The sequence below is a fragment of the Piliocolobus tephrosceles genome, chromosome 6, assembly GCF_002776525.5.
Source record: "Piliocolobus tephrosceles isolate RC106 chromosome 6, ASM277652v3, whole genome shotgun sequence".
NCBI classification, from domain to species: Eukaryota; Metazoa; Chordata; class Mammalia; order Primates; family Cercopithecidae; genus Piliocolobus; species Piliocolobus tephrosceles.
The window spans coordinates 113734425-113760255 of record NC_045439.1 but is presented as its reverse complement, the minus strand read 5'-3'; the positions used below and the strand labels follow the sequence as shown (position 1 = coordinate 113760255).

The window sequence follows — 25831 nt, the reverse complement described above, 5'->3', positions numbered from 1 at the left end:
CTCTTGATGCTGTCACCTACTTGAGGGACAGCTTTTGTCTCTGTGGTGTCTCCCTCAACTCCCAGCCTTGCACATGCATGATAGGTATTAAAAGTATCTGCTAAGGCCGGGCGCAGTGGCTCACAGTGGTTGCAGTGAGCCAAGATTGCACCACTGCACTCCAGCCTGGGCGGCTGAGCAAGACTCCGTCTCAGAAACAAACAAAAACAAAACAAAACAAACAAACAAAATCTGCTAAGTGAATGAATGAGCATTTATAAAAGCAGTGTTAGAATCACTGTGGGCAACAGATTCTAACAAATGTTATAAATCGTCAAACGATAACTGAGCATGTCTGCAAGTTATTTCCTCTACCATTTACAAATCAAAATGGACTTGTCACAGGACTTTCTAGGTATTGTTTGGTATATTTGTGACAAGAAAAACATCTACAGAGGGAAAAATAGGAATGTTTTCTTCTGTTTTCAGGATGCAATTTATCGCCTTTGGCAAAAAACACCAGGAATGTTTTCTCAGATAAAATGTTAACTCAGATATTTGAATGTTTTTTAATTTCAGAGGTAAATGTTACTGTTTCAAAATATGAAGACAGTTTGACTAGACAGGATGTTAATGACTTGACATTACAAAATTTATTTAATTTATTTTTAAAGTGATTTAGTTCCCCCTCTCAAATGCATGAAGCATGTGGGAGTTGGAATAGATCTGCCCCAGGCCGCCAAACAAATTTTTAATGGAACTGGAGTCCTTCAGGGATTGTCCTAAATCCACATAATATTCTTAAGTCCTGGTGTTTGCACTGGGACCTGTATATTAGCAGCTGTACGTGTGAATAATATACTTATATCAATCCATCACTCTCGTGAATCCACATCTGTAGGGGCTGCTGCACATCAATTATTCCACCTCAGGGAGCAGAGAAATATTTGGGCCAGCATTGACCTCGTTTTCAATCAGGGCCTCCAAGCAGTGTGTTCTGGAAGTCAAATGGTCCCTTTAGACAGAACCTCTGTTTGGGAATCCATTTGGCCTAATGTGGCCATGCTGGGAAGTGAATGTGATTACCTGTGTCAGGTGTGGAGATGGCATCCAGAGACGCAAATGAAAATTCTCTCACTTGAAGCCACCGTCCACATTCAGGATCTCTCCCATCTGTCTAATTCTTGCATAACATATTAGCCAATCTATCAGAAAAGAATGTCAGCTTCAGTAAGATGCATCTACTTTGCACCAAAAAAAAAAAAAAAAAAAACTGTTTATTTGAAATAAATTGTATCTTGTTTGAAGAGCTAAATTCACTTTCAAATTCTTGGAAATGTTTTTGTTGTCTGAGGTTTCAGGAAGAAACTCTTCTCAGGAAGAAGGAGGATTTTTTGTCTTCATATCTCAGTGTCTTCTCTCTTTTTTTTTTTTTTTCAAAAGGAAAACAAAGATTTTATAATGCTTATCTTTTTGATCAAAAACTTGGGACATCTTTCTCAAGAGTACAGAGTTCTTTTTTTTTTTTTTTAAAGCTTCTGCTTTTATACCTAGAGGTGTATTACAGATTGTCATAACTGATAAATCAATGACAAATGTAGCCACTTCATTTTGCTGGAGAAATAGACAATTGTGGTAGCGGCTGACCATTTATTTAATTATGTGGTAAGTACCACATGATGAGAGGGCAAAGTTAATTGATGATTTGGGCTATCTCAGCCAGGGTACAGTTTACATGGCAATTACGCTGGGATCATCTAACTGTAATTGGCAAGTAATTTTGTAAGTGAAGGAACATGACAGCTCATTTACATGGTGTTCACTGAGTAAAATTTGGGGACATTTATCAACTACTTCCAAGTGAAGAGTGATTGTACCAGTGTCTCCCAAAATGCCACAAGCTGTTTAAAAGCTATGTGGGGAGATTTGTGGTACAAATCTCCATGCATTCATTTCCCTGAACATTTGTTAGTTATGTGCTGTGTGCCAGGCACTGTCCTAGACACTGAGGATACAAAAATGAGTAAAATAAAGAGTTCTACTCTCAAGGAACTCTTGTATGCCAAACAGACACATCAATAATTTTAACACAACGTAGTAAGTGAAGATTTGAACTCTGCACAAGTACCATGGGTGCCAAGGGTGGGGAAACCAGTTGGATCGAAGATGGTCAGGGAGAGCTTGCTAGAGAAGGTCACACCTGAGATGAATCTAAAGGATGCACAGGGCTTTTCAAGGGGAAGAGCTTGCCAGGCAGAAGTGCCAGCCAGAGTAGAATCGGAGTAGCAAGACAGCTGATGTGAGCTGGAAACTTTAAGCAATCCAGGCACATTTCAAGGCAGATATGTGGCCTGTGAAGTTGAGTTGGCTGAGATCTCAGAGAGCCCTGTAGGTCATGCTCAGGGCCTGGATCTTATTCTCCACCCTGGCAAGCCATTGGAGAGTCTTAATGTCAGAGTTGTTTTGTAGGAAGGTAATTTTGCATAATGAAACCACTTACATTATTGCAATATGCCAGGCTCCATTCTGCATGTATCAAGGCATTTCATCCTCACAACAACCCCATGAAGTGGGCATTAACATTTCCCCTCATATATAGATGAAGTAACTGAGTACACAGAGGTTGGCCAAAGCTACACAGTGGGCGATGGAGGAGCCAAGGTTTGAACCTAGGCTGTCCAGCTCCAGAGCCCTTGCTTGTCAATAGCCCCGTTCTACACCATGTCATAACTCCCTTGACACAGCTGACTGCAGTTCCTTGTTTACATAGTGTCCCCCACCTCCACCCCAGCACACGTACGTGCACACACACACACATGACTGTGAGCTCTGTGAGAGCAGGGACCATGTGTGTCTTGATTATAGCTATATCCTTCAAGCTTAAGACACTACCTGCACCTTCATAGGCATACAACAAATAAGAAGTAAGTCTAGTTTTGAGGAGGGCTGTGATTTCAGTTAACCTGGCAAGGGATGATGATGAAAGCCTTAATCTAAGGCAGTGTTAGTCAATATGGAGAGATGAAGAAGCGGAAATAAATAGTCAGGGCTTGCTGATTGATTGGATGTGTGGATTTTGTTGGAATATTCTCACAGTGCTTCTGATTTCCAACCCATACACTGGAGGGATGACTTGGCAAAAGAATGTGAAGCAGTGGGAAGCTTACACTGTTCTTCACAGAGTTCTTAAATTCCTGAGAAGAAATGTTGCGGACTCGGGATGAGACCTTAGAAGAGACTTCCCTTGAGGTGGTTAAAAATAGAAGGGACACATCTGCCTGGGATGGTTGAGAGACAGAACTGCCCTTGGGTAGATGAGTGGTTAGATAGCCTTTGGGATTCTTTCCCTTTTGAACATTCTCCGATTTAAAATAAATCAAAAGTCTCCCAAGCTGCCTATGCTTAACTGCCTGGCTTAGAGAAGGTAAAACCAAAGTGTTCAAGGGCTGGGAAATATTGAGGCCAAATGCCTGGATGATAAATAAGGAAACAGAAGCCCTGATGGGTTAAATGACTCATCCAAGGGCACACACTTGAGGCAACAGGAATAGCCAATCATTGGATTCTCAGTCTGGGCTTACTCTTCCCCATGTCTCATACAGCAGCATTTATGTTTTAGGGGGTCCTCTGTGCGCAGGCCTTTGCCAGGTAGAAGCATACAGCAAAGGAAACCTGGTATCTGCCCTTGAGGAATTCAGAGAACCTCAACAATAAAGAACTCTTATCACCTGAAAATGTCACAAAGTACCATCTATTACATAGAATATTTGGAAAATAGAGAAAATGAATTTTAAAATTCATAATGATTTTTTTAGTCTCACTCATTGCCTGGCACTGCTTTAATGCTTTATATTTATTATCTCCAATTCTCAGTGTTTCAATGCTTTACATTCATTATCTCTAAGTCTCACAGCCACCTAGAAGTTAGATAGTATTATTTCCATTTTATATTTCAGAAAACTAAAGCACCCAGAGCTTGTTCCCTAAGATCAGACCATGGTAACTCCAAGTTCAACCCTGTACAAATTATGTTAACATTTTGTTGTGTTTTTTTGCAGTCTTTTTCTAAGTACTAAGACTATTTACTTATACATATGTAATTTTATCATAGATACAATTTGGAATCTTCATTTTTTGTGGCATAGCTGCTGTCCATGTGATTGTTTAGTCTTCATTTTGATGGCTATCTAATGTCTTCTCAAGTTTTCAGGAGGTTCTTAAATGCTTACTCATAGAAATCTTCCAATTCTTGGTATATGTGGCATTTTAAAGATATATTTTGAGGACAGGTACATCTGCCCGTCCTCTGTGGATGGCATTGTGGAGAGGAGAAGAGAAACTACACGGAGGATCATGGCTTTCTTCTCCCCAAGGAGCCCCTCTGAGAATGGAGAGTGGTTCTGGGCACAGCTCAGAGTGGAGCCTGGGCAGAGATGGCCTGAGGCAGATAGCAGGTGACTTTTCAAGCCTTGGCTTTTCTGACTGAACACACATTCTTCCTCCTGCCCTTGTAAAAAGGCAAGTTTTCTTTTTCTTAGGGTAGTAAAAATCTTTTGTGTGAAGAAAAAGTGTTGTCAAGTGTCTTATTCATCAGCATATATACCATCTCTTTAAAATGACAGTGGGAGTAAAAGTTCATCAGTTCAATATGTCTTTCACATTTGGAGACTCCTGACTAATAACCTCTGGTATTTATCATCAGAGCAGCCAAAGAACTAAATTCTGGCACATGCTTCTCTCACGCACTGAGAGAAACTTAAAAAGACAGAAGATTTTCTCCATTTTTTTCTTCTATTCACTTAGAAGGAAAAGCATACCTTTTTTAATTAAAAAAAATATGAGCATGCAGAAACATCTGTCCTGTATTACCACAGCAGCTTCCTAAATGGCTTCCTTGTCTCCAGTCTGCCCTTTTAAAATCAACACTATATGCAATAGCTGGAAAGATTTCTAGATCAAAGATTTGCACCAGCCACTCTCCCATGTCACTGGCATATTCTTCCATCACTCTTTCATGGTTCTTGGGGTCAAGTTCTGTGTAGCCATAGCTGCTGTCTCTCTTGCTTTCATCCTGCCCTAGCCACACTGAGCGGCTTGTGGCTCCCTGCTTCATGCTATAATGTAGGAGTATCTTCAGGCCCATGTACAAATCAGTTCTTTCTCCACAAGCTCCCTGCTAGGCTCTGCTGAATCCTGGATCCCAGCATGGGCTCCCACAACCCCTATCCAGCACTTATACAGACTATAAACATCTGTCTTGTTTGTATTTTATTTTATTTTAAAGGCAGTCTTGCTCTATTGCCCAGGCTGGAGTGCAATGGTATGATCATAGCTCACTCCTGGGCTCAAGCAGTCTTCCCACCTCAGCTTCCCGAGTAGCTAGGACTATATGTGCGTGTCACCACACCCAGCTAATTTAGCCTTGTTTTTACTTGGCCAGCATAATTCTTAAATAAATTTTTTTTTAAAAAAACCTTGAATCCCATTGGGCAAGGCATATCACTGTTTAGTTTGCTTAAGGCCCCACCACTCTGTGTTATACACTAAACCCTAATTACATATTTATTCTCTGCTGGGTCTTGTAAAACTACTTGTTTTCTTATCTCCTTTGCACAATAGAATATAAGCTATTTGAGGATAAGGACTGTATATTGTTAACTTTTGTATCTATAGGCTTGACAAATACTACTCAATAAATATTTATTATATGAATTTATGCCTTGTGAAAAAACAAAACTTAGGCCAGAAAATAATCTAACTCTTTTTGTCCTTTCTACTTATTCATGAACATCACAAGACTAATGGAACTCAGTGGACCTGGCAAAAACTAACAATATTTCCATCAGGTGATCGAAAGTCTGTATTCATGATTTGATACTGCTAAGATTGAACCACTCTGGACATTTAAGCCTTTGAATGTGCTTATGATCTTTCCCACTTATTCTTGTACCAGGATATCTGTTTCCGTCACAGCATATATTTCCTTGGTTTTATGTCCACGTGACTATCAAACTGGGCTATTCAGAAATATGAGTGGAAAGGATTAGATATTTTATCTGCTTTGCAAATCTGATCATGACCAAAGTACAATCAGTGGGAATACTCAAAGTTTGTTCCTGCCAATAAGTGGTACATCCAGATATATGCAAGCTGGTGGTGCTAGAGGTTATAGTAATAGAAATGCCCATTGGTGAATCTTTGATAATCCTGTGCTTGTTTCAGTCATTGTGTTTTTCCATTTCCTTAGTTATTCTCTTCTAGTCATTCGTCTACGCATTGCTTTAAAGATGCTGAAAAGATCTGGTGTCATCCAGGAACAAGATTACTCATATTTATGGAATTTCATATAATCAGTGCCATAGGACTATGGTAACTGCCTATGGCAATGTTCTTGCCATAAATTCATTCTTCAGAGAATGCTCTGCATTTTCAGGGAGTGCTATGGATATTGCAGAGGGACTGTACACCATAGGGCATTGCTGAAGAATGGAAATGTGTTCAAGTATCAAGTTTAAGGAAAGAACAGCAACAAAAAAATAAAACCCTTTCATCTAAGCTTCCTTCCCTTGGGAAAAGGTGGGGGCCAAATCGAGAGAGCTTATTATAGAATCCTTTAGCAGCCAGAAATTTCATTGACAATTTTGTTAATGTGCCTGCTCGTCTGCCTTCTCAGAGGCTCATTGTGAATTCCTTAGTTGATATTATTAATGGTTAATGGGTGCACCTGAAAATCAAGCAATATTGTACCATTTGGGTAATAGTTATGTTAAATGGTTCTTTTCTACAGCATCAAGCTTATCAGATTATCTTTTTCCTAATAATGAATACCTCATCTTTTCCAATTTCCTAATCAAATGCTTCCATGTCATCTTGAAGCAGAGCCAGTTCCAGCTGCATCTATTCTATACTCTTGGCTTCAATTATATCAAATTATTCAACCTACTTACAGTTCCTTAGATTCCCATTTGCTCTGAGACATAGACCTCATGCACCTCTTTGGAAGCTCATGATTACCAACTATTCAAAACAGGTCTATTGTAAGTAAACAGGGAATCAAAGAGAGCCCTAGGCTAAATTTACAGTTATGAGAAAATGTCTACAATAAGTTTATTCCTAAATTTTGGTGCTCTTGGGTGATCTTAGGTGTTCTCTTTACCCTGTCCCTGCTCCCTAAAACACACATGTATCTCATTCTGCATGGCATTGCTTCAGAGTCGAGGATGTCCATAGCAGTGGCAAAAAGTAAGTGCAGTCATGTTTTGACTATAAATAACAAGCATTTAATTTTTCTTAGGTAATATATAGTTTGGATTGATCAGAAGCATGAGGTTTCTCATACATCGCCATGTTTTATTTTATTCAACCAGGTACCTGTAGCTAAAAGAGGACAGTACAAGAAATGGTGAACAGCCTTGGGGAAACCTGATATTGTCATTTTCTGTTATATTGGCTGCTGAAACTTTATTGTATCTTATGCCTCTAGTCAGATGAAATGATTCATCATTCTGGACTCATCTTTTAATAATGACTTACAATTATAATAACTTCTAATTCTTATCTTTATACTTCATGGCTTGATCTGCATATCTCTATCTCCTTCATTTCTAGGTTCTTTTGATCATTGTTTCAGTATTCTGAACTTCAAAAAGATCCATTTTCTCTGCTAAGAAAAGGAGAGTTCAGACTCGCCACTGACCACCCAGGAATTCTCAGGCTACACTTCATTCTCCTAGTAACATGTTCAGTTGCCCTTTGGGGCCGGGGGCCATGCTTTATACTCCTAAATCTCTATTGCCCAGCACAGTGTATAGAATGGGCACAGTACATGGTTTCTAAGTGAATGAATGAACCTGAATACCTAATTTCACAATTTATGATTGATTTACTTCTTTAATCCAAAATTATATTCTACCTGGAACTGTATCATTTCAAACTTCTATCAGATATTCTTAATACCAAGCACAGTGCAGTGCAGACCTTCTCAATAAATGTTTAGTGAGAGCAAAACATACATATTTTGGAGACTTATCATGGAGAAGCCAAAATTTGGCCACACAGCATTTCAAAATCCATGCTGGCTCCAATTTGTCAAGGAATGAATTTTCACCCCCCAAATTAACCATTGATTCAATAGATTGGTTAGTGTGATTACTCTCCACTGGACCTCCTATGGTTGGAATGCCTTATGAGATTCCAGAGATGGACAAATCTTTGGAAAGTCATCTATGTTTCTTGAAATATTTAAATGGAAAACTTCCCCTTCAGAGTGTTACTGTTCAACGGATATCCACAATTCATGCAAACATCTATCGAGCAACTTGTATGTGACATGAATTGGGGATAAATGTAAAACTGGCAATTTTTCAAATTACTTATAATTTCATAGCCAAGGATAGAAATAAAGCAGCATATAGTAAGATAAATTTTACAGTAGAAGCAGATATGAGGAGCAGAGAGGGGGAGTAATTAATTCCACATAAAGCATTAGGGAAGACACCCTGAAAGAAATGACTCTGAGTTAGATTTCAACTATGATAGCAGTTTTTGTCTTTTGGATAACTATCATGAGTGAAAAATGCCTGATTGTGCTTGATGTATTCGTTTATAAGACAGTGTCATATTTTAGGGAATAAACTTTTAAAAAGCAAAGATCTGAAAGACATTGAACTCCTCAGTGCAGCACTGGAACCTGCCACTGTATTCTTTGTTGTGTGATATCTGAGAAACAGAGCTGAATCAAACCCTACTATATTAATGGGTTTATATATGTACACATAAGGCTAATATATTTTATGCTGCCAATTTTTTATGGTTTCATAAATAGTGCTATCACTAACATTTCTAAAAAATGAAGAAAAGAGCTCATATGTGCTAGTAGAAATTCAGTATATTTTATAGAACACTGCTACTCTTGATATAGCCTACGGGATGTGACTTTTCATAAAAACCTAATGAATTTCTAGGTTTGTCAGCTGTTTCCAAACAGATGCACTCAGCTAATCTAATGGAAACATTTTGAGCCCAGATCCCAAATATCAATAGCTTTTAGTATTGCAAATTAGTTTGTCTATTGGGTAAATTGGGCTGTGTAGTTCTTGATAAAAAGTAGCAAGTAATTTTTTATGGATGTTTTATGTGTAACTGCCTTGCCAGGGTTTGATGCTCATATTTTTCCTTGCAGAGTTTTAAGTTGAATGTAGACAGTCATTGTGCTCTCAAGGAAGCTGTGGAGGAGGAAGGACACCAACTTCTTGAGCTTATTGCATCTCACAAAGCAGGTAAATCCTCCTGAAATATTGCAAGTCTTTATGTCTCCAGACTATTAAGAATGAAGAAGCATTGCTGTAAATTACTGCATATATTCACTTCCTTATGTATTATTAATATTTACATTATCAGATTGACCTTCAGGATTTATAAATGTTTCATATACTGCATACAATGCTGTGATACTTATAAGATGAAATACTGCCTCCAAATGGTCTGTTCATTTTATTTTGGGCTTGCTGTTCGCCTGAGTTTCAGTTGAAATTACGTTCTTGAAAACTTCACATTGACATGCTTTTTGATGTAGGTGCTCTGGAAATAACATTAAGATAATGAATGAGAACTGTATATATAGTTATAATGCATATGCATTAGGGTACTTATAGATATCATTACAGATATAAGGCAAGCAGTCTAAATTATTTCCCTGCCAGTTCACACACATGAACATCTTGCAGAGTTTTTGGCCTTCAACCAATTCTTACCCCAGTATTAATATATTTATAAGGAACAGATAATAAATGAAAAATAGTTTTGTCATTTGGTTATACTTATCCTGATACTAGAAGCCCATAAGACAGGATGACCTACAGTTTGGCTCTAGGTTTGAGCTTAGCAAAACTAAATAGGAAAAAGATAGTATTAATTGGATTTGCTAATGTTAAAGACTGCTGTCTTAATTCTGGCCTATTTACTGTATTTCTCATTGAATTGACTTTACCTAGTTCCATAGATTTTTTTAATCATTATGAAGTCTCTACACAGATACACACAGAGCGTTTTATTTGGAATGTGAAACTGTAATGTTGCTAATTTTTATACATTGTGATTTTTGTTCCTCATGTATTTTTTTAAGTCAATATACTGAGTCTAAGTCAGTTTCCAAGCCAGTGATCTATGTGGTTATCACATTTTTGTACCCTTATACCTCCTGTCGAGAATTGCCTGTTTCTATTCTGAGTGACAAATGCTGATATGGCAGGTGATGGTAATAGTCACTTAAAAATATTTATATTGTTTAAAATAGCCATCTAATTTACTAAATAAAAATAATGAGTAAAGATTCATTCAGGCCCACAACTTCTGCTTTCCCCTCCTTTTGGAGAAGGACTGAAGGATATGCTGCGGATGATTGCAAGTCAATGGAAGGAGCTGCAGAGGCAAATCAAACGGCAGCACAGCTGGATTCTCAGGGCTCTGGATACCATCAAAGCCGAGATACTGGCTACTGATGTGTCTGTGGAGGATGAGGAAGGGACTGGAAGCCCCAAGGTAAGTGGCTTGAAGTTTTCCTTATTTCCTCTTATTTCTGTCTTCTTTTGAACTAGGCACCACTGAAGTTCTCTTTCCAACCCTAAGGCTTTTTGTTTCTACTGGGTAAACTTTATATATCTCTCTCTATATATAAACAAAATGAAATGGCTTAGTTTAAAACAATAAAGCCTTCAACTTCCAAGTTTTCCAGGAAGAGGTCTTTTTTTGAAAAGTGGCAGAGAAGGAGGGGGACAGTACTTTAGGGGTGAGAGAAAGGGAGACATAAAACATTTAGTAAACAAAACATAAAGCGTCTTTAACATGAATAATCAGAATGGTTTTAAATTGTTTTGTTGCAACTATAAATCACTATAATCAGTGCAATCACTCAGCTCTGACATCCATTAGCCGCTTGGTTACAGCAAATTAACAAAGAAGAGAGAAAGTGATTCATTATCTCATTCCTGTTAATGACTATCAGATGCATTGCCTAATTAGGGGATGGTCATTGTAGTGGGAAGAAGGTCATATGCTTTGCTACAAATCTTTTTGCTCCGAGTGTAAGTTCTCCATAATGGTACATGCACCGAATACAACAAGTACTTTAAAAATGAGTATTGACGTGTTTTGGTTATTCATTTTAGATGTCCAAAATAACCCATAAAACATATGCAATTGAACTTTAAATGAAGCACCTTTTAATACAGACTGGCACTGTTCTAAAGGTATCCTTGGACTCATAATGTGGAAAATAATGTTATTAATTTGATATTTTCATGTAATCACTCCTTTCTTTTGCATCTGTGAAAACCAGCCTCATAATAAATTCAGAATAAAACGTATTGTAACATGAGGGAAACAGATTTAAGAGTTCATGGTTTTTATTCCTGGCTTGGACAAAGTAAGTAAATCATCATCAAATCACATTTATTTAGCATCCATGTAGATTGGCATTGTGCTAAATGTATACAGAGCAAGTTAAACAAACACTTTACCCTCTTAGACTCACATTTTTAAATGCAGGCAGAGGAGAAACCTATCCAGCCCTGCAATGTTGAGACCCATGCAGCCAGTGAAAAGCTCAGACAATTTACGGCTTTTAAATCTCAAACAATGCCTTTAACTTATTTGTTGGAAACAGAGGATAGAATAATGAGCTCAGTTTCACTTAAAGAAGGCTCCATGAAGAAGGTCGCATTTCAGGAAATATTTAAAGGAAGGTGGAGAGGTGGCTTGGCACATGAACACGTATTTTAGGAAGTGATGTGATGAAAGGATCAAAGCTGGAACTAATAATATGGAATGAAGAGTGTATTTACCAGATTTCTCAGGGCAGACTTGGAGCTATTTTAAGGAGTAGGTTGTAGGGAGAAGTTCACTGGGCTAATGCTTTGGCTGTGTGTGGAAGTGGGGAGAGGAAAGATGATGAGAAGTGACATAGTTAAAAACTTATTGTAGGAGGCTGAGGCAGGAGGATCACATGAGGTCAGGAGTTTGAGGCCAGCCTGGGTAACATAGCAAGACTTTATCTCTGCAAAAAGAAAAAAATGAGCCAGGCGTGGTGGCATGCACCTACAGTCCTAGTTACTCAGGAGGCTGAGGCAGGAGGATTGCTTGAGCCCAGGAGTTCAAGGCTGCAGGGAACTAGGATCACACCATTATGCTCCATCCTGGGCAACAGAGAGAGACCCTGTCTCTAAAAAACAAGTCAAAAATCTTCATTTTAGCTGGGTATGGTGACACGTGCCTATAATCTAAGCTACTCAGGAGACTGAGTTGGGAAAATCACTTTAAAAAAGCTTCATTGTATTTTGTTTATTTAACAAGAATACACTGAGTGCCTACTTTTTAAAAGCTATCCTGTATTGGCTACATTTTACATACCAGATGCTATTCTATAGCATTTCTGTATTATGTCATTTAATTATCATGACAAATTTTTAAAGTGGCTCTATTTTAATCCCTGATGGAGAAAAGGAGGTGCAAAGAGAGGTTAGGTAACTTCCTTAAGGTCACACAGCTACTGAGTAGCAGAGCTGGGAGCCCTTTGATCACACAGCCCATGTTCATCACCACCCAGCATACTGCCTTTCACTGGCACTGCTCAGGGCCAAGTGTGGGACGAGGCATTAGAGATGAACAATTGGCTTCAGTGCCTGTCTCATGAAGCTTGTGGTGAGGTGTGGGAAACAGACTTTAATGATCCATGCCTTTACAGATTGTGATGTGCTATGAAAGAAAAGAAAAGGGAGTCACAAGAGGTTGGGCCAGCAGAAGTGATTTAGATTAGGGCATCAGGGAGTGAACAGGCCAGTGTGGTTAGAAAGAGAGAAGTGTGCAAGGGAAGCTGGGTTCCCTGCTGTTGTACAAGGGGAGGCTTTTGAAGTAAGAAGAGAAATGACATCATTGCATTGCACTATAAAAACCTCTTACTGGCTATGGTATGGGATATGAGTGGGTGGGGTGGGGTGAGTGGGGGTAGGGTGGGAGCATGCCAAAGTGGACTACAGAGATAGCACAATGACCTAAATTAATGAAAGAGCTATGTTGGAAATGAGTACATTCACCAGCGCCAGTTTGAAATGGACGCTTTGAAATCAGCTTATTGTTTAAGGAGGCATTGAGATAGAATGAAGTTGATAACCCAGTGAGAAAGAGAAAGTGTTATCAAAGAGAAGCCTTGTCAGCATTTCTCAAAAAGAGGACCTACCTATCCAGGCTCTTCCTCAGACCATACCAGAACCTCATGGGTGGGGCCCTGGAATCTGCATTCCAATAAGCTGTTGGAGAACCTCTGTAATAGACACTAGGAAGACCCTTTTCCTGCAGGGACTACATGATCCTCACCCAAAATGAATAAGAGAATGTCTGTTGCATTGTTACTTATAGTAGCAAACAATTGGCGTCAACTGAAATGTTTAAAATAAGAATGGTTTGATTAAATTATGCTAAATTTCATTCTAATGAAATGTAATGGTTATATAACCATAAAAATCATGTTTTAGAAGAGAATTGGAAATATTGGAGGATACCTATGATATACAATTATATATTTTTGAATATCTTTGAGTTTTCCAAACCTCTCAATGAACAAGAATTATTATAAATAAAAAATAAGAATCTAAAAATATAAGAATTAAAAATATAAGAATTAAAAATATTTAAAAATATAAGAATTAAAAAGTGATAAGAGGTAAAATAGGTGACATTGAGCTGAGGAACTTGAGGTATGAATTTAAATATCAAGAAGAAAAAGAAATACATCTGGTTCTTAATGATTAAGGTGCCTTACTTCTTAAGAGAAAACCAAGCAAAAACCCTCCACTTACATTATTCCAAAGGCGAAAATACCTTGAATCACATCAGTTTACCAAGAATAACATTCATGTTTTCCTTTTTAATAGTATTTCTATTCCAGAGCATTTTCATGTCACATTATATGTACAGCATGGTGCATCTAAAAGCAGCTACAAGGAGAGGCTTTTGTAGGTATGTGCAGATGCAGAAGTTGAGGGAGGCTCTGAGATTTTGAGATCTTGACATGATTGAGTCAGCAAAACCCCAGGCCTCTACCTCCCAACTAGTTCTTTCTCCACAATCTTGGCTGAATTTTCTCTGGAAAAATGAACTCATCCATACTCAAGGATGAATTTGAAATCAGTTTAACACAAAATATATTTCTTAATTTAAGTTTAAGAAACTATGAAAAAATCAGAATGTTCATGCTTTCTATTTATTTAATATTTATGAACTGCTTCTTTTACTCCCTTGGGCAAACACGTATAATAATAATAGAAAGGCTCAGATTCTGAAGCCAGACTGCTTGAATTCAGTGATTGGCACTTACTAGCTGTGTGTTCCTGGGAAAATTATTTAACTTCCCTGTGCCTCCGTTTTCTCATTTATAAAATAGAGGTAAGATAATATCCACCTCAAAGGGTTGTGATACGGATTTAAAAGAGCTGACACACCTGAAGTGCTTAGAATAGTGCCTGGCACGCAATAAATCCTAAGTAGGAGTAAATACACAAGACTTCATTTTCTTATTTTATTTTATTTAGAATTTTGGGTACATGTGCAGGATGTGCAAGTTTGTTACATAGGTAAACATGTGCCATAGTGATTTGCTGCACCTATCAACCCATCACCTAGGTGTAAGCCCAGCTTGCATTAGCTTTTTTTCCTGATGCTCTCCCTCCACCTGTCCCCTCGCTGACAGGCCCCAGTGTGTGTTGTTTCCCTCCCTGGATCTATGTGTTCACATTGTTCAGCTCCCGCTTATAAGTAAGAACATGGGGTGTTTGGTTTTCTGTTCCTGTGTTAGCTTGCTGAGGATAGTGGACAAGCCTTCATTTTCTAGAGACGAATAAATAATTATAATAAATAATAAGTTATAAATAATAGATATTATCATGGATCTGATAAATACTCTGATACAGATAGGAACAAAGTGCTATAAATACACTGAGAAGGAAATAACTAAACCTACCTTGGGCTATTAAAGAACAATTTACAGGGAGGCATTCATGTTTTAAATGAAAGGTAGACAGGATTTTTGCCAAGGTGAAAATAATGGGCAGCGAGAATAGCACATACCAAGATAGAGAGGTGTGAAAACTGTGGTGTGGCTGGAACCTGGGCCCTTGTTGCAGATGATGAGTAGGCCAGCCTGCCACAGTCTACACCAAGACACAACAATGTGACAAAAAACGATCCTTAATGATCAGTGATTTGACAATAGTTCCTCCTATGTCTCTATTAATATAATCCAAGCCAGAGTGAGGTCTCTATACAGAATAAACCTAAACATACTGTTTAAGCCAAAATTTTTATTGTTATATTGCAATAAATACAGCACGCTTAAATAGGTTACCCTGAAGTTCTCCATGACTAAAAGCTGGATTTGGCTTCTTAGCCATTATGTCAGCCCTCTTTCCATGACGTGACCTTGCACAGGTCATGTACAGATTGTGCCATGAAATGCGTCTCCAAGCACAGCAGTTATGATCATCTATTTCATCTTAGACCTAAAGAGGAACTAAAATTAAAACATGATAAAAAATAACTCCAGAATTCATCTTAGGTTTACTTCAGAAGCTACTGGGAGCTTGAGAAGCATAATAGAAAATCTAAGGAATATATCTAGGGGGTATTTTTCTTTTTTTACCTTGTTTGAGAGACTGAAGAAAAGGACTTGGTTTTAGAAATCTTGTAAAGAGGGAGGATAGGAGGAAATTCAAAGACTCTGGGAAACTTCTCCCCTAGGACTTGGCAGCATACCTTATTTGTTGTATTTCATTTTTTAAAAAAGTGTTTTCTCAGGACTGTGAGATCTTTTATACATGGAAATAGAGAATAGAATTCACCAGTTCTAGAAATAGAGCTTCAGCAGTCACATCTAAGAATTGAAAATATGCTTATAATTATATATTTTTACTTTAAGATAGATTGGTGAAAGTTTATCACCTTGATTAGGCTTTCAGTATGTTCAATTTTTTAATGGTCTACAACTGAAGGGATTTCAAAATACAATGAATAACACCTAACAAAAGCTACATTTTTTTGACCTTTCAAGGCAAAAAACAAAAATTCTGAAAGCAAGAAAGCGTCTTTAAATTTTATACATTGCCTCCTTTAAACTGTTCTTATCTTCTCTTTCTTTATTTTTCACTTATAAAGCATGCATTATCATAGGTATCTTAGAATGGAGACCAGGATTTCCCCATATGACTTATCCAACTTTGCATACTGAACGCATGCAACAACAGTTCCTTCACCCGTTTTAAAGAAACAGATAAGTTTCCAGAACAAAGAATATTTGAAGATTTTATTGTAAATTCAGAAAACTTACAGCTACTACAAGGGTGACCTAGCCTGAGTCCCAACCAACATCTTCATTTCTTTAGTGTAAGGAGACAGAGAGTTAGCTGCTTTGAACTCTAGGATTGTGCTCATTTTATCTGCCTTCTTTGAGGCTCTTAGATTGAAGTCATCTTCCTTTGGAAATGGATATCAGACTATGAAGGTCATCAATGTTATCTGTTCAACAATAACAGAAGAGTAAGCTTAAGGATATTCCTTATATATGTTTGCTCAGCCCTATGAATGAAAGTGTTAGATATTGGCTGATAATTTACATCTATGTGGACTTTGACTTGGGTATATTGCTTACAATATACCCATTTGACCTTTCTTTAGATGTCAAGAGAGGGCAAGTCCAGTGTTAGCATGTGTTTTTATTTGTTTGTTTACCAGATGCCCAAGTCTTAACCCAGTATCTATGCTAATGAATTGTGGGTAACTTTCTTTAACTGAAGGGATATAAAGGAGTCGATCTGGGGAGCTTCTTGGCAAGATGTTTTCTCTGTATTTTACGGTATCTCTCGGGTAATAGCGCAACTGGCTAATATTTTCTTAGAATAGAACTTGATCCTAATTCCACAGCATTGGTGAGACAAAGTATTGGCTCTACATTCTTTTCTTTTCTGGCTCAGAAGCTCATGGAGTTAGCATGTTCCTTAATATAAGATCTTCAGAAACAGCACTAATGCAATCAATGGGAATTGCATTTATGTGTTGTCAGTCCCACATATACTGATGCACACATTTATAGGGAACTGCTTGAGACACTTTGCTGTCTTCCTCATGCAAACGAGAGCACAGGTATATGTTATCGAAAGAAACCAGAAATGATCTAGTAAGATTAAATTGTGCCTAAAGTAATAGAAAGGAAAACAACAGGCAAAGGCCTGGCCATTATTTATTGAGTGCCGACAGAGAACTCTGCACTCTGCCCAGTGCCAGGCCAGACATGAGAGAAGACATGCTTTTCTGCTTAGTGGTCTTATCATTTCGGTGTAAGCACATAGTGTAACATCTTGTCTAAGGTACTTTGGGCTATCTTAGATCTAGAATGATAGATTACCTAAGATTTAGATCATCTTAATTAGGATGTTGGCAGATTGAAATGGAATGGGGTTCTTGATGCAAGCAAATGAGTATAAATACATTACCAATTCCACCTCTTCTGTGCAGAAATCTTTCTAAAAGCCAGTATCCGATCTGGTTCCTTTCCTACTGAATTATATAAACATAGTCCTGATTTGCAGTATCTAGGGAGAACTCTTTCTTCTACTGTGGATTTTTCAATAGCCCCTTTTCTTCGTTATCAGAAGGGTAACTTTTCTTCAAAAGTATTTTTTGAAAGACAGAAACAAAAGTGAGTCCTTCTTTGAAGATCAGTGTGGTTACTAAGTTTGTGATAGAATCCAATAAAAAATAGTTTTTCTAATCTCCTTGAGGCACTTAAATTTGCATATTATAAGACGTATGGGTGGATCTAAGATGAGGAATTTTTTAATGGTCTGCCACTCTCTTGAGATGACTGAGAAAAATGGTTGGGAAAATAAAAATATATACTAGGTCAAAGGACAGCTAATGGTCATGGTCTGTGTAGTGTATAAGAGCATAGCACGCTAAGCGTGGTGGCTCATGCCTGTAATCCCAGCACTTTGGGAGGCTGAGGTGGGTGGATCATGAGGTCAGGAGTTCAAGACAAGCCTGGCCAATATGGTGAAACCCCCTCTCTACTAAAAATATAAAAATTAACCAGGCGTGGTAGCGTATGCCTGTAGTCCCAGCTACTCAGGAGGCTGAGGCAGGAGAATTGCTTGAGCCTGGGAGGCGGAGGTTGCAGTGAGCCGAGATTGTGCCACTGCACTCCAGCCTGGGCAACAGAGTAAGACTGTCTCAAAAAAAAAAAGAAAAAAAGCATATCTTATTTTGTTTTTCACACTATACTTCCATTGCTGATGGCCTTGAGAATGGAAACATTTGGCTCAGCAAGAATCTGGGAGTAAAATTCTTTGATGTCTCTAATCAACACAGGGAAAAGTCATTGACAGGAATAGGTAGCTTACTTTTTTCCTATTTAGTCCAAGAATACCTGATCTCTGAATCTGCAATACCTAAAGTTGCAAAGATGCTTGGTATTGTTTACAAACTTACAGTCTGTGGAAAGCAGCCATTTTTATTGGCAGATCTCACATTTTGTAACTCAGTCTGATCAATTTTAGATACGATATAGAGTAAACACATTAGAAGCACTTTGTGCTATATGGTGGAGGTCAAACATTTAAAAAAATCTATTAATATAAGTATTTAAGCACAAAAAAAGAAGGCAAGATACAGAATTGCATCTAAAAAACACTTTAAAACTAATAAGTACATTCTTTGAAAGTGTGAAACAATTACCTCAGTGTGTGACTTACACTTTTTCCTGGAATGTGTTGTTTCTGGCAGGGGAGCAGGCTGAGCCTGGGAGAGCCCTGCCTGCTAAAGGGATTACTCCGCTCTGGCTTTTGTGTTTATTGAGACGCCTAGGCCTTCTTATTAAATGGCAGTTTTCAAATGTACACACACCTGCACTCAGCACCCTAAATACTCCAAATGCTTGTTTAACTTTTCTCACACCCAGAGTATCTCTCCATCTAGTGTAGTCAAATGGCATTGAGTTGTCCACGTTTTGCTTGTTCTTTCTCTTTGGAATTCAGTTGGAATATAGCCATTTATGAGGTTGTGATGCTACCAGAGACAGAGTGTTTTTTAAGGTACTGTACTGCTCTTTGCCACCAGTACTCAGAGAACATTCCCAGTCTTAGCTCCTACTGTGCCTAAATGAAGGTTTATGTTTCTCAGGAAACATTAACTAGATTGGAGGTCCTGCCAGGCAGAACTCAGGGACCATCTTTCTGCAGGTTCCAGGCCATTTTGCATTGGATTGGGGCAGTGGCTTCTCATTTTTATGCTCATTTGGCCTGCAGAGGCCAATACTTGTTTAGCATTACCTCCTGCAGAGCTCAGCAAGGTTGTGGACCTCCCTGAGTGAGAATAGGGAGAAGGAAAAAAGGAAGCCTAAATCAAGAGACTAAGACAAAAGAAAAGAGAGACTAGAAAGAAGAGAGAAGGAGCAGAGGAGAAAGATTAAAGAAGGAAGCATGTGTCTAGTGAAATGTGGTAGAAGCTAAAAAACATTGCCTCAGCTGTCTTTAGAGGCATTTGTTCCATAGGCTGCCCAAGTCCGTTTCATGGACCTTAGTGTATTCATGAGGTCTCTCTCTCTGACACACACACACACACATGCACACACATGTTCATTCCTTTCTCAGTCTCTGGAAATCAAAAGCAGAAAAACTTTGTTTAATTTTGACATGTTAGATATTATTGTGTAACCATTGTGTGTGTGTGTGTGTGTGTTTATACAACATATTCTGTTGATGGGGTTAGCACTCACAATGGGCTTACTATAGTTTAGGTTCATGTAAAGCCTTTTACCTGGGTTTGCTTCTTCATTCTTCCCAACAATGCCAGGAGTCCTAACTCCTATTATTATTTTCCCTTTACTGACAACAACAACAACAAAAACTTAGGTTCCAAATGCATTAGATAATCATTGAGACAGTCTTCTTAGACACCTTCCATAACAAGGGAAAGGACAAACTTCTTAGCCCATCATTTGATTCTAGCTGCTTAGTTAAGATTTGTGTCAATGTTTTATTTCTTAATTCTTCTAGTTTACCCACCCTTTTCCAAATATATTTTCCCTTTTCTTTGTTCTTTGCTCTTGCTTATGGCTTTTCTCATTCTCTCCATCTATACTGCTTTTATTCATCCTTAGAATAGATTAATATTTAAAATGTAACTACAACATGATGTTGTAGCTCTGGACAGGATACTGTACCTCTGCTTGCTCACTGCCTAGCAGTGGAGAAAGATGTGCACAAATGTAGTTCTAAATTAAAGCAGACTGTGCAATAAATACAAGAGATACAGAAACTGGGGGAGGGAACATTATTTCAACCTGATGGGCTCTGGGAAGGCCTAAGAGAAGATGGATTTTGTGGAGGTCTGTAATATTCAGCTAAATTGGTAATAGAAAGATGTTGGAGGGACAGCATTCCTGACATAGGAAATAGCATGGTCAAAAGTATGGAAAAGGGAAAATATGAGGGACATCGAAAGTGAACAGTGAATAGTTTGGCTTTTTGAGCATACAACATCCATGTGTTTATGAGCAAGAGATGAGGACTTAGTGAAACATAGATCCTGAAAAAGTTTGACCTATATACTGGACAGCTTTGGATATGAGGCTGAAGAGTTGTGTTTTACTGGTGTGCCCTGTGTGTTTTTGGTGACTGAATTTGGTCATAGAAAACAGATGGCAAAGGTAGGATGAAAGAGGAAGGACTGAAAGTCAAGACAATGAATTAGGAAACTACTACAATAACTAAAGGCAGGCCGAGGCAAAGCAGTGGCTGTGATAATATAAGGAAAAAAGTAAGAGTGATAGTCTGGAAGAAGAAATAATAGGATTTGGTATCTAGGGGATGGAGCCTGAGGGAAGAGTTAACAATGACTTAAAGGAATTGAGCATGAGCAGTTAGGAGAATGGTATTACCATTAACTGAAGTTGGACACATTTCGATAACGAACAGCTTTGAAAGGGAAGATAATTAACTCTGTTTAGAACAGTGACCTTGATGCACAATTAATAAGAATATCTAGGTGTGTAACCTGAGCATAGATATTTTTGTAACCTCCCCAGGTGATTCTAAAGTACAGGAAAGTTTGCGAACAAAGATTTAGTAAGGAGGAGAAACCTGAAAATCAATGCTATGTTCTTGTGTAACAGTTGAAAATGCAAGCCTGAAGCTCGGAGTAGAGGTCAGTGTTAAGGATGTAGGTTTGGTAGTCCAAATAGAAATAATAGCTGTAACCTTGGAAGTTGATTTGAACAAGAGACTATTCTGTGAGAATAAAGAATAAAGTACATGTGCAGTAGAACTTTAAGGAAAGCCTAGGGTAACTGAGAGCCAGGATACCACACTAAAACTGGGGGTTAAGTGAGAATCTACATTCTCACGAGTGAAACTTTCAGGCCCTACTGCCCAGAATGCTGGCAGCCGGGGAGTAGTATTATAGCAGGTCAAAGGAACTCTTCATGGAGCAAGAGTGAACTTAGCATGTTTATAGACTGAAGAATAGGACTAATGAAAAAGGGAAACTTGAAGGAGATGGTTTCAAGGACAAGAAAGATGAATAGTTATTGGTACAATGATTCAGATGAGGAGAGGAAGTGAATCAGTGGAGCTGTGATTTTCAGGAAAGGAGGATACATCTTCTGAGTTAGGACAGAAAGAGGGAAGGAAGCCAAAGAATTTAGAATGAAGACAAACTCAATGAGATTCATCGGTGGAGCAATTATTTGAATAGAGGGAGGCTAGAAGCTGAGGAGGGACTAGAGAACAGAGTAGGAGTCAAATCCTATCCTCTCAAAAGAGTTTTCCTAAAATTTTCTAGTCCTGTTTGATCACTGTGCCCTCTAAACTTCTCATTTACTGTTTGTACCATACATTTGGTGATTAATCTCACACAGCCTTGTAAAACACCATTTTCATTGTGGTTTTGAACTTCCATTTATATCTTTCATAATTAACTTTTCAGGTGATTACCACCCATCATGATCGCAAACTCCTTGGGGCAGCAACTATATCCTAGGCTTTGTTTTACTCACTTTACACATTATTTGAGCTTTAAAATGTGTTTTAGTTAATTTGATTATACTAATATCATGTTTAGTTATAATATCCTTTTTAAAGCCAAAGACAGAACCCTACTTTATCGTCTCATCTTTCATAATACTTTCTTTATCTTAGCTGTGTAAATCATGGCACAATCCCATTTTAACATCTGTTCTTCCTTTCTACACTTCTCTCCCATTTTCTTTGCTGCTTTTTTTTTTTTTTTTGTAAATAAAACAATCTTTAAATCAACTTTTAGAAAAGCCATTTCACCTATTTTTTCCCAAATAACTAGGCATTTATTCCTTAAAAATGTGATTTTATTGTAGTGTGAAATTATTATATTCATACTTCCTTTAGGCAGGTCTAGTTGGTTAATTATGTTAATAGATTGTTAGATTTTTTAAAACCTTCATTTAAACAGCCTTGCTGAAAGGATATACTCTGAGTTGCTTCTTTGAAAAACACTAAAACCATCTAATATGACTTGGTAGCTGACCAGCACACTGGTTGATGAAATTTGTAGTCCTTGCTCCAAAGCTCTCTAACAAGATTAGGTGAGATTGAACTTGAGAAGGTAAAGGTCTCTAAATTGACATAAATTCAAAGGGCAGAACTAGATCATACCACTATTTGAATCGCTATCAAAGTCTAATTTCTGACATATTATATTTGGTCCATTGCAATTTGTGTACATACACATCCTTCTAGTAAATGATGAATGAGGTTTAGCTAGCATAATGTAGTTTATACACTTCTAGACATTTGTTGGAAATATATGATTGGGGAGCTCTCTTCTCTGTAAAATGTCCTGGATCGCTTTTCTGGAACACAGTCTCTCTGTTTTATACTAGACACAAACACAGACACTCAGGCATTTTTTCCAAACCAGCTTGGTTGAATTTATTTCCCTGCTGTCTTTCACTTGATACCTCTTGTGTATACTCAAGCTATCATTAGAAAGATGGGGAGCAAATACGGAATTTCATTGGATAGTTTCATCTGGCTAAAACCATTCATTTTTAAGGGAATTACACCATTTCTAATGGGAATTTTTGGTCCAGTTTTGAGACTAGAAAATGATTAGTTAAGCTTCATCAACATATTTGAACTTCCAGTGTTTGAACCTTCTGAAGTTTATTCATAACTTGAGGGGCTATGCATTGTGAATTATGAGGAATTTCAGAAAACTCCTCTGTCTTGGTTCTTTTCTTCTTTTCTGCTGCTCATCCCAAAGCCTTCATTTCTTTTCTAGCTGAAAGTAAGCTAATAATAGTATGATATAAACTTGTGATTCTGCTGCTAAGCAGGCTCAATAGCATCAGTGATAATGACTGTTGTAGGGTAATGCCAACCTGCTTACTGTGTTGGAATTTTCCTCATTGAGACTTTGGAGGTTCTCTTACCTGGCCTGTTGTACACCTAGCAGGCACCTTCACACTGACCACCTTTTTTGATCACATGTTGTTTCTCTTCTTAACGAGCTCTTCTGAGAGCTGTATACACATGTTTAAAATGGCAGCTTTCTGGACCCCACTACCCATCTTTGTTAATGAAGTTCTTGGGACACAATGTTTTTTCCTCTCAAGTGAATTAGACTAAATATGACTGAACAGAAAACAAAATGTATATTTCAAAATTATCATCAAATAGTGCTGCTACTAATTTTTGTTGCATTTTAGAGTGAAATCATCTCATTTCCTAGTGAGAACTTTTTAACTATTACTGTTAATCAGTAATTGAAAATTTCCCCTCATTTTTGGTTGAAGGCTAAGAATTATTAACTGTATAATACAGGACAAAGAGGACAGTAATATGAACAAAGATATCGCTGAATGAAAATAAATGTGATATTCCAAGTGTTTTTCTTCCTTGCTATTATTTTTGTATTTTTTCCAATTGTGTGGTGGTTTTCAGTTGAAGTCCTACTTCAGACCTTTGGCAAATAGCATCTTTTATCATTATCTACAGATACTTTTTGTCTCACTTATACACAAAAAGCTTAATGACTATGCTCCATTGGCTAATACACAAAAGGGAAATCAGGTAAAAGAGTTTGAAGATGAAATCTCTGGAAAGCCTGCATTTTAAGCAGACTTTCTCTCATAACAGTCTTGTGTCAATGAATGCCCTGGAATAGAAGCTCTTGTTTTGTGTAATTTTCCAAGGCAATCAATAGTTCTTTCTTCTCATAAGTGGTAAAATTTGATATTAGGAAGTATAGATATACTTCTCATAAAAGGGAGTGTGTTGGGGATGTTGCACTAATGATACAATCAGCAACAGCAGTATCAGATAATGTTTATTAAGCTTAATTTGGCAGGCATTGTGGACTACCTAGCCAATAGCCATTTTCCTCCTTTGTCCTAACAACACCACTTGTTTTGTCCACATACTACTTTCTTTTATGGTGTGTGGTTCAGGTGAAGTGGACCCTATTCCTAGCCCAGCCAGCGAATCACAGTTAGTCTATGAGGCAACCATAAGGGCTCCCTTTGCATAACTACTTGATGTACTTCTGGCCAGTGAGATATAAAGAGTCTATGGGGCCTTGGGAAAGGTTTTCTTTCTTTTGAAAAAGAGATAAACAAGGCTGGGCGCAGTGGCTCACGCCTGTAATCCCAGCACTTTGGGAGGCCAAGGCGGGCGGATCACGAGGTCGAGAGATCGAGACCATCCTGGCCAACATGGTGAAACTCCATCTCCACTAAAAATACAAAAATAGCTGGGCGTGGTGGTGCACGCCTGCAGTCCTAGCTACTTGGGAGGCTGAGGCAGGAGAATCACTTGAATCCAGGCAGTGGAGGTTGCAGTGAGCTGAGATCGCGCCACTGCACTCCAGCCTGGTGACAGAGCAAGATTCCATCTCAAAAAAAGGAAAAGATAAGAAGAAAATGTTCCCTTTCAAGCTCTGGATGCTTTCACAAGGGCAAGAAGCTGAGGTGCTATCGCCATTTTGTCACTATAAATGGAGCTAGGTCAAGGATAATGTTTAATATGCCAAGGATGGCAGAGGAGAAAGATGGGTTCTTTATATCATTGAACAGCTGAATGAACCAACTCTTGAGATGTTTGACCTTCAGCACTTTTTCTTAGTTCCTTCTTTTTTTTTTTTTTTTTTAACCTTCCTCTAGTTGGAGCTGAAATTTTCTGTTATTAGGGACAAAAACATTCTGCCTTAATGAAATATTGTAGTCTGTTGAGTATTATATAATTTGAATATTTCTCTGCCTTTTGAATCTCACAATACTTCCTTTTACATGTTTCCCTCAATGCTAAACCATTACTTTTTTTTTTTTTTTTTTTTTTTTTGAGACAGAGTCTTGCTCTATCACCCAGGCTGGAGTGCGGTGGCGTGATCTCTGCTCACTGCAAGCTCTGCCTCCTGGGTTCACACCATTCTCCTGCCTCAGCCTTCCAAGTATCTGGGACTACAGGCTCCCGCCACCACGCCCCGCTAATTTTTTGTATTTTTAGTAGAGCTGGGGTTTCACCGGGATGGTCTCAATCTCCTGACCTTGTGATCCACCCACCTAGGCCTCCCAAAGTGCTGGGATTACAGGCGTGAGCCACCCCGCCCGGCCTAAACCATTACTTTTAAACCTCTTCTCAACTTATTGCTACATGGTGACTTTGTTCACACTAACACTATTAAAATTATTCTCATCAGTGTTCCCTCATGACTTCTTGGTTACCAAATCAGCCCCTTAGCCTCAAATTCCTTTCTATAAATCATTGATTGGTGACTTTTA

General features: G+C 38.1%; 1 protein-coding gene across 1 annotated transcript in view; it reads left to right on the top strand.

The window, feature by feature from the left end:
• Positions 1–25831, top strand: part of AKAP6 (A-kinase anchoring protein 6) — a 419768-nt gene that overhangs the window by 154081 nt on the left and 239856 nt on the right. The window contains exons 5-6 of the mRNA XM_023227448.2: positions 9161–9257; positions 10355–10518. Of these exons, the coding sequence (XP_023083216.2) occupies positions 9161–9257; positions 10355–10518 (261 nt within the window). The remainder of the gene's footprint in view (positions 1–9160; positions 9258–10354; positions 10519–25831) is intronic.